Source organism: Lithobates pipiens, unplaced genomic scaffold (assembly GCF_037356315.1).
Source record: "Lithobates pipiens isolate NorthernLeopardFrog02 unplaced genomic scaffold, aLitPip1_a1.2 Scaffold_8, whole genome shotgun sequence".
Lineage (NCBI taxonomy): Eukaryota > Metazoa > Chordata > Amphibia > Anura > Ranidae > Lithobates > Lithobates pipiens.
The window spans coordinates 481,107,527-481,123,717 of NW_027507903.1; the positions used below are offsets into that span (position 1 = coordinate 481,107,527).

The window sequence follows — 16,191 nt, forward strand, 5'->3', positions numbered from 1 at the left end:
TGGGTCCCCTCCAGTGCTGTATGTCCTGCTCATGCAGTAGTTTTGAATGTGCCTCGGAAACCCAAACTTGCCTGTATTGCACTTTTTTTAACTTGCATCAGATTAGCTACAAGAAATTTGCAGAACAATCTTCTGATGACAAGGTGCACAAAGTTTTCAGATGTCAGGCAGCTGGATGTTACAATCCTATCACATGATTGGCTGGTTCTGTATAAGGCAGGGTATTGGTCAGTTTGCACCTTGTGGTCAGATAGGCTTCCTCTCTATGTGCACTCTTAATAACCGTTAATAAGGCATGATTTTTTTTTGATTTTTTTTTGCTGGGAGTGCTGAAAATATCTGCTGCATATAATTTAATCCTACTAATCATGAGATCAGTGATAACTTTATGGGGGCATGTAAAAATAAACTCTACTTAGATTTAAAATGTATTTTATGGTAGGTAAATTCACTTCATCTGCTTTAAAGAGGTGCTCCAGTCTTCTGTGTAAAAATGAAAAGTCGGCAGCTACAAAAACTCTAGCTGTTGACTTTTAATAAACAGCCGCCCACCTGTCCCACGATCCAGCGGTGTTCTCTCCCCATCCTTTTCATCTCCTGTCGTCTCTCACCGGCACGTTAACTGTGGGCATCCAGTTGTGACAGTTTGCGGCTTCACAGCCGGGTGCCTGCTGTGCATTGTGAATGGTCCAGTAGTATTCTTCTATCCCAGAAGCCTGCAGGGAGTCCCCTTTTGGGTGAGCTCCACTTTAATGATAATTGGTTCAATTATAACTGAAGGCAAAATCTCCTTTCTAGTTTGTATAGATTGGAGATGGGTGGGAAACCCTGTCAGATTTTTTATTTCTATCTGTGCCTCTGTCAGGGAGATTCTCTCTGGTTGACCTGTTTGCCATTATCACTGAAAGTAAAGGAAAATCCCAAATATTGGGTTGTCAGCAAAGCAGAGATAGAGGAAATCTTCCTAATAGGGACACTAGTTCTAATGAACTTTCAAGGGAATACTTACTGTTGTGACTATGGAACAGGAAGTGAAGGAACATCTCCCTAATGTGACACCAAAAAAAAAAACAGGGGTTATAACCCTCCCTTACTCTATCCAAAATGTAAAAGTTTTGCCTTTAAGATGGAACTCTTCTTAGTGACTCAGCAATGCTCCCAATTTTTAAATGGTTTCTAACATCAAAAGTGGCTGGGGCAGATGAGCCTTCTATATTTCACAGCTGTCAGAGTGCAAGCAGAGTGGAGTCTGATGACATGAAGAATATAGAGAGGACTGTCAACAGATGTCACAGAAAGTGAATTTACTTACCAATTCCAAGTAGGTAGAATGCTTTAAGTGATTAAAGCCCAACTCTGCGCAAATAAGAAATTATCCCTTGCAGTGTGGATGCCCTACTGCAAGGGTTAATTACTAGTTTTGGTCTAAGGGAATAGTTGAAGGAAATATACTTGCCTTATCCGCTTCTCCCCTCAGCTAGACTGGTTGGCGCAGCTTCTTCACATTGACGCTTAGTTGTAGTGTACAGCTCTTCAGAGATTGAATAACTTCCAGGGCTGCTTATTTGCTAATCTAATTAACCTTAGGCTTCGCTTCCACCCCTTGATGTGGTTTTATCTCATGCCATAGTGTTCTTCCTCATGCCTCTATACAGCTGTAACTTTCCTGTTTCTGCCCTGTCTCTGTTCTCCCCATGTCTCTCTGTCCCTCCTCTGCCTCCCTCCAGTGGGGAACCTCAAACTGCAGCAGGCGTTGTCCCCAGTGGACCCTTTGGAGATTAAGGCCGATGTTCACTGGACTCACGTACACAAGGTTAACGAAGAGCAGGAGGGGGAAGAAGTGGGCCTGTCATCTCCATCCAAAGGTAACCCCACTTTCCTCCTTTGGATAACCGGATTCAGATTGGGCAAAGTTAAGGTTGCATGTTGTAACATTTACAATATTAAAAAAGTAGTCTGCTATCAGTGAACGCTGTGTGTAATTTAGAGAATACTTCAAAAGCTTTTACAAGAATAATGGAACTGAACAGGTCATTACTGCTGTTATTTCTGCAATTTTTAGCTAAGCGGTGGATGTATACTTTAAACTCTTTATTGAATTCTGGTTATCCCTCATCCATCTACCCTAGACTCCTTTGTGAGTTTGCTAATAAATAAATGTTTGGATGTTAAAAGTTGGTTTTATGCTGCTACCTTTCTGTGATTGTATATTGGCAAAAGCTTTGCTCGGCACGCCCTCCTAGCGCACCCTCCCTAGCGCACCCTCTTATAACGCCACCCACTCTGTAAGACTCCAGTTTTTGGGGTTTTTGTGTCCTCTGGAGATGTTTCTACACCAATCCTTTTTTATTTTTCTTCACTACTTCGACCAACACTTGTATCAAGATCCAACTGCTTATCACCTCAGGGTTCAAGGTTTCCTGTTCAGTCGCCCTCGTTTTACCTATGTGGAGCTGTATCCAGACTCCGCATCAGCAGGGCTGGTCTGTAATATTTGTCTTAGGCACTGGATCCTGCATTTGCTACCCACCTTGGCACTTGGTGTAATGAGTGTAGTTAGTCACCGGGTGCTATACAAGTCTAAGACCATGAATTACTCAATGGCACCCAGACCCCAAAGACCTCCTTGGCGGTATGCCTGCCATCACAGATGACGTGTGGATAATGTAAGACAAGGTTTCCTTGTAATTTTGACCATGTCCTGTTTTACAGGTTTTTCACTTAGTGTGTTATGTAAACATGTTTACTACTGTACATGGCAGAAGGTAACATTTACTTTTTCGAATTTGGCCATTTAACATGCAGCATTGCTGCTTGGGCAACGTAAATGCCTTCTGGATGATGCACTTTTGCCTGACATTTTCACCGAAAATGCACTGAGCATGTCTGCTCCTTGTTATCGGCTTCTCCAGAGACACAGACCATTGGTCAGTGCCTTTCATTATAGCAGCTCCTTTCCTGGGACATACAAATACTGTCTCCCACATCGCTTTTCTCCCTGCAAATCACAAACCTCCTTTAACATTACTAATTCTACCTCACACAGCGGGTAGTAGGCGGAAGACACAGCATGTCTGGAGAGAGGGCGGGAGCTGCCCAACTTTTCATGTTAACAGGCAGATGATTGGTTGCTAGGACCACCCCAATATAAATCACCTGCCACCCTCTGTCTGAACATGCCGTGTCTTCTGCCTACTACCCGCTGTGTAAGGATGAATGTGGTGAAGGGGGGGAGGATAATACCACCCAGGCTGCTAAGTAGTGGATCCGCAGTTCAGATAGGACTGTCATTCACAGACTGCAGTCCGCCATTCAGGGCAGCCATTCAGGGCAGCCCCCCCCCCCCCCCCCCGTGCAGTGCTCGAATTTCAGTCTGCCCCTAAGCTTGGGCCCCCTACATGTGAATGGGCTGTCTACCTGGATATACACTGTCACCATATATTAGCACTCTTCAGACTGTCATGGCTTACTTAGAAATTCTGATCAGCATGAAGGCCAGTCCAATAAGAATATTTCCTTCCACCAAAAAAAAATTGCTTCTTTGAGGTTGTGTCTCCATGTTGGTGGCTATTTATTGTATAGGACCCCCCCCCCCCCCCCCCCCCCACCAGAACACATTAATCAACACTTGCAGCCATTGACTGCAAGCACTAATCGAATGCTGGTTTTACAGCATGTCCCTTTGACAAAGGCCGGTCCTTAGACTAGCTTCTGTCGGAAAGGACAGCTGTACACATTGCCCGAATGTCCAAAGCTTGTTTCCAGGGCTTATGCTCTCAAGATAGGGTTCCACTCCCTCATTCCCTATCAAACTCACTCTACAAGATCTGTTTCCTAGACCCTTCTGCATCAGGTATTTGTTTAACAACTCTGTAAAACCACGACCTGTTCTTCTGTTCATACCTTCTCAAACTTTTATCAGGTGGCCCTCCAGGCGTCTGCTGATGCTTCAAGCTGACATCTGAGTGTTTTGAGTCCTTTGACCCTTGTTTTTTTGTTGTTTTGTGGGCCTGTTTTTTGTTTGCAATATTGTTTGCCTACTCCTCATGGTATTGTTTGCGGATATCCCATGGTCTATAACTACTGATCCTGTGACCTGTACTGTATGAATAAGATAATAGGAATTTTTGACTACCTGTAAATTCTGAATCTTGTAGTACAGTACAGGACACAAGTCCCTCCCCTCTGTTATCTGTTTCTCCTGACTTGCTTGCCACAAAACTTGAGTCCCATGGAGTAGGGTTGGGGGTCCAGCAAAGCTTTTGCTGATGGTAGCAGCAACTAACCCATGGTCTAGATCTACAGATCCTGTATACTGCACTGTACTCCAAGATATGGCTTTACAGTTAAGTCAAAATTCCAGTTTTTCTTTACTAAACCTTTACAAAGTAGTCCTATTGATGTATAATTAACGTGGCCAGTCCACAGTGTCTATATACCAGGTACACATCGCTGTTGTGTCTTATCATTAATAAGTGAAAACATTTTTTGCTGGTTCTCTTATCTTTAGTTTTTGATACTAATGTAAGTATTTAAAGCCGAAAAATAAACCACATTTAATGGCTCAGGTCAAGTGCCAGAGCAGGAAAAAGTCATTTTGCACTGATTCAATTTGCAGGGTTTTTTCTATTTTGGTTGACTCTTCATTGTTCCTCTGTCGCAGTGCTCAAGCTTCCATCCCATCAACATGACCCTGTTAGAGCGTGGCTGGAGTCCGTGTCTAGAGGTAGATGGGGTCACCATGACCCCACTAAAGAGCTCTGTGCTTGCGGCTATAGGCCGAAGCTGCGCTGTGCATGCACGCTTTGCGCTGGCTACAGTTTGTGTGGCGCACGCTCTGTCTTTACACACTTGTGTTATTTCTTTGGTAGCATTAAAGGGGGGTATGTATGGCTTATGTTTCAGCAGAGTTAAGGAGTTCAGGTAGTGGGGGGGGGGGGGGGGGGGGTTCAGTATTAGGTGTCTGGTTAGGGAAGAGTTAAGGTTCATGCAGAGGGAGAATTAGGCGGTAAGGTTCTGGTAGGTAGAATGTTAAGGCTCAGCATTCAGGTAGCGAGGGTGTTTTAAGTATTACTATTAGGGGTAAAGTAGGGAGAGTGAAGAGTTAAGATTCAGGTGGAACTAGGTTTAAAAGTTAGGGTTCAGGCAGGGAGAGTGTTAAGTTTCAGGGCTCAGGCTGGGGAGTTAAATACAGTAAAAATAAAAATATATTAATCATGCTTACACCCAAAACAAACAGCGTAAAATATTTTCCGGCGCTAAATAAAAAACTGTGTAAGGCTACAGAATCTATGGTGGGTTCAAAGATAATACCAAAACCATATCATTATTAATAGACATGAATGATGATTATACAATGATTACATCCATAAAGTGCAATAGTTATGTCCATAAAAAATGAGTCCATAGAGTAAAAAAATGAAAAAAAGTGTGAATATGGAAACTAAATCAGATGAGAAAAAGTAATCATTGTGACATCAATACTGGGGTGAATAAATCAATATGGAAGACAGCCACCACCAATTGTAAGAAGGCTTACTGGAGCCGGTGGACTCAAAAGAGCATACGCTCATTGAGTTTTTAGGGCTTGTGGTATAAACACCAATAAATGGAACATCCTCCCTTGTAATCCCGACCAAGATGGGAAATGATCCCTCCGTCCTGCAGATGGCTCAAACAGGCACTTGCTCGAACTGATATGCTCAGATAAAGGTTGGCTGAATCTTTCCCATATAATCATGCAGTGTGACCAAAAAGAAATACTCCACAGTGTGAACCCATAGGTATAAATTGAAATTTAATAAAAATGGGAACACTCACATTTGGATGAATAAAAACAAGCTCTTGTAAAATTGTCAATGTTGACAATGCAATGGTATCAGCAGGGCTCTTCCAGACGTGTTTTCTCTAAGACAACATCATCTGGTGATCGTCAGACGAAACGCGACAGGTCGAGCCCTATTGCACTTTTTGGATTTAATAATTGTATAATAATCATTCATGTCTATAATGATATGTTTATGGCATTATCCTTGGGGAGAGTTAAATGTTAGTCACGTAGGGGGAGATTTAAGTGTTATTATTCAGCCAGTGGTAAAGTTAAATGTTAGCGTTTAGATACCAGTGGGTTGAATGAAAAAACGTAATGGATCGCCAGATCCACACACTTCATGTGGATGCAGGAATCCTGGTGTGTGATTGTGTTCTGACAGCGGGGAGACTCCCTCACTATCAGAATACACAGATCAGCATTGCAGATAATAGTCTGCAGCACTGATTGAGTGAGAAAATATAGGCTGAGTGGTTGAATAGAGGTCAATCGGTAGATCAGCTTCTGTCCAACCACAGTGAACACGCATGGATCCAAATTCGGCTGGTACTTGCTGAACTGGCAAATTTTCAATCCATGTGTGGCCGGATTTAAGGTTCAGGTAGGGGAGGGTAATGTGTTAGGGTCAGGTTTTTAGGGATAGGTTAATGCTCATGAATAGTTTTGCCTAATGTATTACTTTGACATGATGACAGCCCAAAATTACACTGAGAATTACTATACTATTCTCTTGTTAAAAAAGCAAATAAATATTCTATCTCCTGGGTAGTGGTGATACTAACTGTGGCTTTCTTTGCTTTCCTTGGAACTGAGCACATGCTCTATGTTGGAAATGGAGATTTTGCTATGCTTATGTCCAATACTGTATAAAATATTGAATGCCCAAATTCTTGTGACTGTTCTGTATACAGCCACGAATGGTAACAGCTGAGCCACTTGCAAAAGCATATAACTAACTTCTTACTATGTTGCTTTATATTATTTTAAACTTGTTTGTTGCCTTCTTGAAGGGATTAACCAATGAGAATTGTGACTAGTTGCATCTCCTCTCTGCAAATAGGGGGTGCTGCATAATTTATTTTAAATGGCACTATAACAGAAAAACACTGTGACAGTAGTTTCATTACAATCTTGAGTACAATTGTTGTAATGGGTTAATTTGCCCCATGGATCCAGACCTGTTGCACAGCACAATTCACCCAAACATGTAGCAAGTCACAAGATGAGAGGCTGCAACATGAGTCTGATCTATGTCAAACATAAACTATATTACCAAAAGTATTGGGACACACATGAATTTTAATGGCATCCCATTCTTAGTCCATAGAGTTCAAAATTAAGTTGACCAACCCTTATATAACAGCTTTGACTCCTCTGGGAAGGCTGTCCACAAGGTTTGGGTGTGTGTCTATGGGAATGTTTGATCATTCTTCCAGAAGCGCATTTGTGAGGTCAGGCACTGATGTTGAAAGAGAAGGCCTGGCTCTCAGTATGCGCTCTAATTCATCTTAAAGGTGTTCTATTGGGTTGAGTTCAGGCCAGTCAAGTTCCTCCACCCCAAACTCGCACATCCATGTCTTTATGGATCTTGTTTGCACTGACTCGCAGTCATGTTGGAACAGGAAAAGGCCTCCCCAAACTGTCCCCAAAAGCTTGGGAGCATGAAATTGTCCAAATTGTTGTAGTATGCTGATGCCCTAAGAGCTCCCTTCACTGGAACTAAGGGTCCAAGCCCAACCCCTGAAAAATAACCCTACGCCATAATCCTCCCTCCACCAAATGATTTGGACCAGTGCACAAAGCCAGGTCCATGAAGACATGGATGAGCGAGTTTGGGGTGGAGGAACTTGACTGACCTACACAGAGTCCTGACCTCAACTGATTGACACAGCCAAGAATTGCACAGGCACCAGGACTGACTTGGTTGTGCCATCTCTGAGCTAGAATTTTAGTCCAGGACGTAGATGGTTACCCTGGACTATGACTGAACAAAGATGGCTCCATCCTGGATAGAAAAGCAAATGAAGGCATAGTCAGGCGGAGAACTCTTAATCTCTGAGGCCGCGTACACACGCGGGGACTGTTCGCTCAACTTTGTCCGTCAAACAGTTTCAGCGGACAGTCCGCTCAAAATTAGCATGGACGGACTTGCCCAGACACGACGAACGAACAGTCCGCTGAAACCGTGCGCGATGACGTGAACGGCACGTACGACGGGACGAAAAATACGACGTCCTATACACTGCAATGCAAACTTTGGCGTGTAAATCCTTTCTGAGCATGCGCGGAACTTAGTTTGACGAACAAGCCTACACACGAGGGGACTGTTCGCTGAAACAGAGTTTCAGCGGACAGTTTTTCGGAATTTCCGAAAAACTTTGTTCAGCAGACTGTCCGCTGAAACTGTCCGCTGAAAGCCCACACACGAGCGGACTGTCCGCCGAAACACTGTTCAGCGGACAAAGTTGAGCGAACAGTCCCCGCGTGTGTACGCGGCCTCAGAGATAATCAATACATTGAAGTGTTACACTGGCACATTGCTGAATCGTGTTTAACCAATTTCAACCACCTTTTTTGTGTTCAAGGGTATCTTCTCAAGTTTCTCCCAAAATGTTAGTGTGTTAGAAGCAGTTTTTCATTTATGTGATTGACTTTGCAATTGATTTTCTGAAGTTAAAATAAATTTAGATGCAAACAGTTCTCTTCCTTAGTGCCCCCCCTGATGGCAGAGAGGTGGTGTTGCATACATGCTTACTAATGCTTTTTAGCACAATCTACTTCTGGTATATAACTAACCCTGGGCTGTGTCAGGGTGGGCTGTGTCAGGATGGCTGTGAGTTCTCCACTGTTCCTTCAGTCTTCCCCACCCATCCTCCTCTTGTCCTATCTGTCATTTCAAAAATGTTCTGCTTTTTTCCTGGGTGTTCTCTCCATCCGTCTCCCTGTCTCCTCCCTCAGCACCATGTGAGGATGAAGACGCAGAGGCAGAAGTTCTTGGATCGGGTCTTGCCGAGGCTGAAGCGGGAGGTGATGGGGACACATCTGCTGATCTTGGTGACGGTATGTAGGCCTCTGTGCTTGGTGATACTGCAGTAAGGGAAATTGATAAAATAGATTTAGAGAACATCTCCTTTCTGCATATCGATCTTGTCATGTACAGTTTGTACATATGCATTACATTCTGATTTCTGATTTGGTCTGATTTCTGTGTTTGCCAGCTGAATTTGTAAAAAAAATAAAAAATCTAAATTCTAAAAATCTAATTCCACTAATAATTGCTGTATTACATGCTGTTCTCAGTCACTATGATTTTGTTTTCTGTATTCTGCAAAAAAAAAAAAAAAACTGGTTGATTCTGCTGCTGCTCTGTCTCCACCTTCTGTTCATGTCCCCAATTCAGCTAAGGATTTTGCAGCTGTGGTGGCAACTCTGCACATGCTCAGTTTTCAGTGAGTTTTTATGCTGAGCATTTCCTTCCTATCGCATCTGAGAAGCCTATGTGACTATAGTCAAGTGTAGGTGTATACACAGTGGTAAATGACAGCCCTCTTCCTCCATGGCCACTAACTAGTTAAATACAATGGGGTAGGATATTACATGTAGCTTAATGGGGACTTTGTCTCCCTCTTATTCTGTGGCACAGGCTGGGGGGGGGGGGGGTATGATACAGCCTGTGACTGGCAGAAATCTGCCCACACCATGTTATTTCCACAAAATAATAAAGATTTGATTTTAAATATATATTTGTATGCCAATTTAAAACCATTTATTGATTTTATTTATTTTTCCTCCCCTGTATTCCAAAGGCTTTTTCTTTTCTTTTTGAACATGTGACCAGAAGCAGAGGACTAGAAGCTCCTCCTGCTTTTGCTTTCTGCCAGACAGGCTGGGAAAGAGCTGGGTCATGTCACAGCTGTATATCAATTAGGAAAAAGGTACTTCAGTATTTTTTTATTAAAATATTTGTGCCATCATCTTCATACAGAAAAAGAAGGGATAATGTAAATTAAACAGTGTGCATTTAGTATAGCTTTAACTGTGTTAATTCTAGGCAACAGGTAAAAAAATTCAATGAACTGTTCATGGAGTTATCTGTAGATGGCAGATTCTAAAGAGTTCCTCAAACGTGGAGTGGGTGGCTCCACTTTCTGAATCTTTGCTGTGTAACTTTCTCTTTCTTTTCTGTATTACTGGTCAGATTTAATCTTCTAAGGCAAGTTTGAATCTGTTTTTTAAGACACTTTGATTCATCAGAATTTTTGTATGTGGGCAATACCAAAGTGCCAGCAGTGAGTGTGTTTGGGAATAACTCTTATGTTAAAAAAAGGGGTTCCCAGATCATCAGATTGCTGACCAACAGTGTGTACTGGACTTTGATGTATTACTGCATTGCCTGAGTGGAAAAAAATAAAATGCTGAGGAAGTAGGCTCCCTGCGTGAAAAATGGCTTCCAGCTGTTATATGGGTCAGTAATGCATTGTAACTGACCAAGCCAAAAGGTATCAACATGTCAAAAAAATTAAATAACATCCCTGAGAAACTGTCACTTTTAGTGCAGGAACTTCATAAGGAGTACCAAGTATGCTTAACCAAATTTCTTATTTGATCGATCAGATGATGACATTCCATCAGACGCAGAAGCAGAAGAACGTCTGCAGCAGGCAGAAAGACTGAAACTTAAACTGGATGAGGATCTGGAGTTGGAAGCAGTGGCTCCGGCTTATCAGGGTAGAGCTTCTGTTAATCATAGTAATTTTATGTATGATAGGACCCCATGAAAATAAAAAATAAAATACCATCTAAAGAAGATAAGGGGGTTTTCATAAAGGGCAGTTAAATACTTTATTGTGCTTTGGGGGACACAGCACTATAGATAACCAGTGGGTATAATGTTGCCTAAAGGAGCATTGGATATTAAGTGAGCAAGAAAATAAGTCAGCTTGGCTGTGAATTCTTATAATTGCCATCTTTTTGTTTCAGTAGTAGAAAGACCTCCTAGTCCGGTTGGAGTTACCCCACAGACAGCAGTTTTGTCTCCCATCAGAAGCCCTAAAGAGGATGTTGGGAAGGTGGGTGAGAGGATTTTATCTGGAAATGTTATGTCATCCATTTAAAGAAATAGTTTTGTGCACATACCCTTGATTTCTTCGTTTTGAACGATAATGTATCTTTTCTTCCTCAAAACAAACTGGTTGTTAAGATGTGAATTGTTTTATCCAGTGGTTGATGACATTTTCTATCTAAATTTTGTTCTTAGACCTCCATGAGGTCTCCTCTGCAGGACATGACCGCTCCGGGAGTACGTTTCTTCCCTGAACCTTTCCTGCTACAAACAGGAAGCAAAGTGACTAATCCTTCAGAACAGAACCCTCAGACCCCTGTCTCACCTGTGTGCTCCCAACCAGTTGCAACAAATGAACCAGTTATCCCTACTTCTCCTGTGAAATCGTCTCCACTCTCACCTCTTGGACGTCCACTGAGGACACCAACCTCACCCATCTGTTCTCAGCCTCTTCCTTCGACAGAGCCAGCCAGTCCCACCTCAGCCACATCCCCTGTATGCCTTCAGCCCTCCCCAGTAATCACTTCAACTCCTCTGACCAAACTGCCTTATACTGGTCAAGATCTGGCCAGCCCCAATTCTGAGGAGGCGATGAAACGCATTGATTTAATAGAAGAGTTCTGGATGAAAAGCGCTGAGATTCGTCGTAGCCTTGGGTTAACACCTGTTGACAGAAGTCGGACACCCGAAATTAGTTTTCCAGCCATTGAAACGTCTGATCCACAGACACAGCTACCCAAGTCCACTCCCAAGGAGCTGAAATCTCCATCACTTAAACCTCAACAGGTCCCAAAGAAGGTGAATCCAAGCAGATTGGATACTGAGCTCCTTTCACCGCTAACACCAATATCACCATCTGAGAAGGAGCTTAAGAGCTCAGAAGGCGAAAAAAAGGACATTTCAACCAGTTCTGGCCTAGGTTTGAATGATAGCCATTCCAATACCCGGACAGTGGCCAGTGAGAGCTTTAATACATCGGACTCTGCTATGCTTACTCCTCCTTCAAGCCCCCCTCCTCCCCCACCCCAAGGAGAAGAGCCTGCTACTCTTCGCCATAGTCGGGCTTCTTGGCAGAATGGACCAGAGGCCACCCAAACACCCCCCCAAGCACAAGTAAAAGACCCAGAGGTCCCCAAACCCACTCCAAGGTTAGAAGAAATTCGAAAGTCCTTCGTAGAGAGTGTGGATGAAATACCTTTTGCAGATGATGTTGAGGACACTTATGATGAAAGAACTGAGAATTCTAGCCTCCAGGAAAGGTTCTACACCCCACCAACCAGCCAGAGAAATCCACAAAGGCTGGTACTTACCAAGGAGAATGGAGAATTGCCAACTTCCTTGGAAAGGAGGGACCATAGAAAGAGAGGCCTTCCACAAGTAACCCCAGAAGTTAAAGAACTGGCTGAGGAGAGGATGAGAGCACGAGAGAAGTCTGTAAAAAATCAGGCATTAAGGGATGCCATGACACAACAGCTAATGAAAATGAAGCAGATGGAAACTGTCCCATCTGCGAGGACATCCAGAGCCCAAGGCTCATCTTCCACCAAACTCACTACAGATCTTCCAACAGAGTCCAGACGAACAGGGACTCATCCTGAGGCATCCACTCTGAGACTAGAGAACTCTGCGGAAGTCTTTTTGTCTCTGCCACCTGCTGATGGCTCCATCACATCTTCGGAGGGCTCTGGTGGGAAACCCAAAAAGAGGCCTTCCCTGTTCTCCCCAAGAAAGAAGGAGAAAAAATCAAAGGGGGAGGCAAATCGCTCATCTGATAAAACAGATGAAGGTACTAAACCCAAATCACTGTGGAAATCTGTCTTCTCTGGGCACAAGAAGGAGAAGAAGAAGAAAACAGCGGATGACAAGTCTTCCCCAAGCACACCATCCAGCAGCACCACCGTGGACTCAGGGAAGGTCAAAGTGCCCAATATGGTTCGCGGAGCAGGTACATATAACAAGGTTACAATTATTACTGTTTGTATACCAGGTATAAGCAACAGATTGTACAAACTCACTGCTGTTTACAAATGTACAGATTCTCATTTAGAGATTCGTGGAAAATTCTCCACATTTCAAAGCGTGAATGAGTTTTTGCGATCATTCTCCGAATTCTAGGTGTTTGTAGGTGTCCTTTTACCAACTCCATATACTATATGACCAAATATTTGTGCCTCTCCAAATGACTTTGTTCAGTTGTTTCCAGTGAAGGGTACTGGTAATGATACAGCATACAAAGATGCTTTAGACAGTTGTCCAAGCGATAGTTTGAAGAACACCCTTTTCTGTTCCAGCATACCTGCCTCTACTCTTCTGGAAAAAAACCTGACTAACAATCAGCATGCTAATTAATTGCAAAGATGTTTAGATGGATATACATGTATCAAAATTCTGAACTGGTCACAGAGTTTTGATCTGTTTAACGCTCTCTGTGCAATAGTAGCTGGTTGTCAGATGCGCTTCTTTACCCCTCTCTGTGCAACAGAAATCAGTGGACAGACCGGCTTCTGCTCAACAGTCCTGCTGTAAATTATTGCTGCATGTTATTGAGTCCTGCTGAAAAGCACTTCCAGCCATCACTTGTGTGGATGTGGAGATCTGTGAGCATCTTTTCTTTTGTTTAACCCACTGGTTTAATAAAAAAAAAAAAAAAACTTGTTGTGTATACCTTGCTTTCAGTAGGGTTCAGGTCTGAGCTCTGTGTAATCAAAGTTTCTCCAACCTAAACTAGTCGAGCAATGTTTTTATGGCCTTACATGAACTGTTATCACAAGGTTGTAAATGCACAATTGTCTGATGTCTTTGTATGCTATAGTATTAGCAGTACTTTTAGCTGGAAACACCTGAAACCGGATCCTTTGGAGGGGCCACACATTGTATGATGTATAATAAATGCTAAGAAAAAAATGACACTGTCTCTATAACTGTAGATATAAAATACAGTACATTCAGCTTTAATCACAAGGAAGTACTTTCAAGAACACTTGTCATAGAAAGCAGTTATAAATGATCTGTACTGAAGTAACACAAATTGTAGAACCACTCAACAAGACACAACTTTAGTTGATGGGGCTAATTATTCAGTTTTGTGTTAACATTAGATGACAGCTTGCTCTTTTACCCCTTAAATGAATTGCTTTGCCCTGTGTCCTGTATTTTTAGAACTGCCACTTCGGCGGCACCTAAGCTTCTCTGAAGACTCAGACCTGTCAAGCGATGATGTCTTAGAGAAGTCTTCACAGAAATCAAAGCGAGAGGTAAGCATCACTGTTGTGAAAGCATAGTTGACTTCCAGTTATACCCATATATTATGGTAACACTCAGTAATGGCCTGTATTCAGATGTATTATCTTCTTTAACTGTAAATGATTGCACAAGCTGCCATAAATGCATCGGTCATTTGTACACAGTGCAATCAAAAATTTTATACTGAAGCAGGAAAAGGGAAAATCTCTAGTTTCTTAAAAGCTGTGCCTTATGGATATGGATTCTTTGCGCAGAATGCCTGTCTACTTTGTTTATGCATGAAAGGTACACCTGATTTATACTTAAAGCTGAAGTTATAGTATGGCAGTTTTGTAGTTAAATCCAGCTTGAGCCTATGTAAGTATGTAACGTGCCTTGAAAAAGTATTTATTAAAACAAAAAAGTGTGGCGCTTAGGTGGCAACAAACCACATGAACCAATAAGGCACTAATTCAAGCAAAGAAAATTACATACACTTCAAAAAAAAGAAAATATGTGTAACTTCCGTTGTACATCAAGAGATCTTACTCCCAGGTGGAAGAGTGCATGAACCTCATGCACACAAAAGGTTAAGGTAAATAAAATTAATTTAACATATACAGTCCATCAAGTGAACGTCTAACAGTCCTTGAAATGTGTAATATCAATCACAATTCCAAACTTGAGGTGACGTGAAAAAAGGTGAAATTCAACTTCTGATGTGTAGAATAATACCACCACCACCGTGATAAAGAAGGGGAGAGGAGGCTTACCAAATGACGTGGACTCAGAGGAAGGCTTACGCCTCTCGAGTCATATGGGCCTGTAGGTTAGCAAACCAGATAATCATACATCTAGTATGTAATCTCCTGCAAGTCTTCAGGTCATGAAATCATCCGTAGCGATCCTCCTATAGTGCTCATCCCACGAAAATAGGGGGCTCAGGTATCAAAGACCATAGAAGTAGAAAACTAGCATAGCGTGATACCGTTTTAACATCCAATTTATTAAAAAATAATAATAAAATTACACTCACATTTGGTTCAATCGTAATAACATAGTCAGAAAGTAGCGATGTCTGTAAGGGGGTCCAGGGGTTTTACACCTTGAAAAAGTATTTATACCTCTTGAAATTTTCCAAATGTGGTCATGTTACAACCAAAAATGTATTTTATTGGGATTTTATGTGATAGACCAACACAAAGTGGCACATAGTTGTGGAGTGGAAGGAAAATGATAAATGATTTTCATTATTTTTTTCACAAATATCTGAAAAGTGTGGCACTGTATGTGCCAAACCTGTTGAAACCTCGTGGGAGTTGGAAATCACTGTAGTAGGCAACACTACTACAGTGATTGCTGCTCGTTTCCAGGTCCCATGCTGAGCAGCTGCTCTGCTTTTTACTGAATATAGGAGGTTGCTTGCTTAGCAGAGGTGCTAGTCAGAGAACACTTTGCATTTTCTCAATGAATATAAAGTGTTCTCTGATTGGACAATGTGGAAATTGTGACATCACAACCCTGCATCCCCACCTTGTCTATTCAGCATTCATTATACAAAATGCAAAAGTAAGTTGACCTATGAAGCAAGAGGGTGTCCTAAGAAGTTCCACAAAGTATGGGGAAAATGGATCAATTCTAAAGAAACAGTGTAATCTGTGACTGATAAGGAGGGGGGACAACATCACTCAGGAAAGGGGGGAGGGTATACTGTGAATACACCAATGGCATAATCTTGGTACTTGTGGGGTAACAGCACAACAATAGTTTTTGATGTTTTTCTTTTATTCTGTTTTATTATTAATGTTATACCAGCAGGGCGTTACCTGCATGCTGGAAAATTGTTATTTACAAAAATGAAAAGGATGCCAGATGTACAAAATTAGTACCAATGGAAGACACCTCGAATGTTAAAACGATATCTTCTGTATAAATAATCTGTAACATGGTTAATGTATGACATTACTTGTATGTATGATTGGCAAATAAAACCTTTTTTAAAAAAAAAAATGCAAAAGTGTTCCCTAAATGGCCTCCCTTTGAGGGAGCGACCTGTGTTCACAATGCATCAAGGCAA

General features: G+C 42.1%; 1 protein-coding gene across 24 annotated transcripts in view; it reads left to right on the plus strand.

The window, feature by feature from the left end:
• MICAL3 (microtubule associated monooxygenase, calponin and LIM domain containing 3) overlaps positions 1 to 16,191 on the plus strand; it is a 299,572-nt gene that overhangs the window by 234,651 nt on the left and 48,730 nt on the right. For 15 of the 24 annotated variants that reach the window (XM_077468826.1, XM_077468846.1, XM_077468830.1 and 12 more), the window contains 7 exons: positions 1,728 to 1,865; positions 4,664 to 4,726; positions 8,789 to 8,890; positions 10,445 to 10,558; positions 10,811 to 10,899; positions 11,088 to 12,837; positions 14,052 to 14,146. In XM_077468826.1, coding sequence (XP_077324952.1) covers positions 1,728 to 1,865; positions 4,664 to 4,726; positions 8,789 to 8,890; positions 10,445 to 10,558; positions 10,811 to 10,899; positions 11,088 to 12,837; positions 14,052 to 14,146 — 2,351 coding nt within the window. The remainder of the gene's footprint in view (positions 1 to 1,727; positions 1,866 to 4,663; positions 4,727 to 8,788; positions 8,891 to 10,444; positions 10,559 to 10,810; positions 10,900 to 11,087; positions 12,838 to 14,051; positions 14,147 to 16,191) is intronic. The other 9 variants (XM_077468839.1, XM_077468840.1, XM_077468850.1 and 6 more) reach the window with 6 other exon arrangements.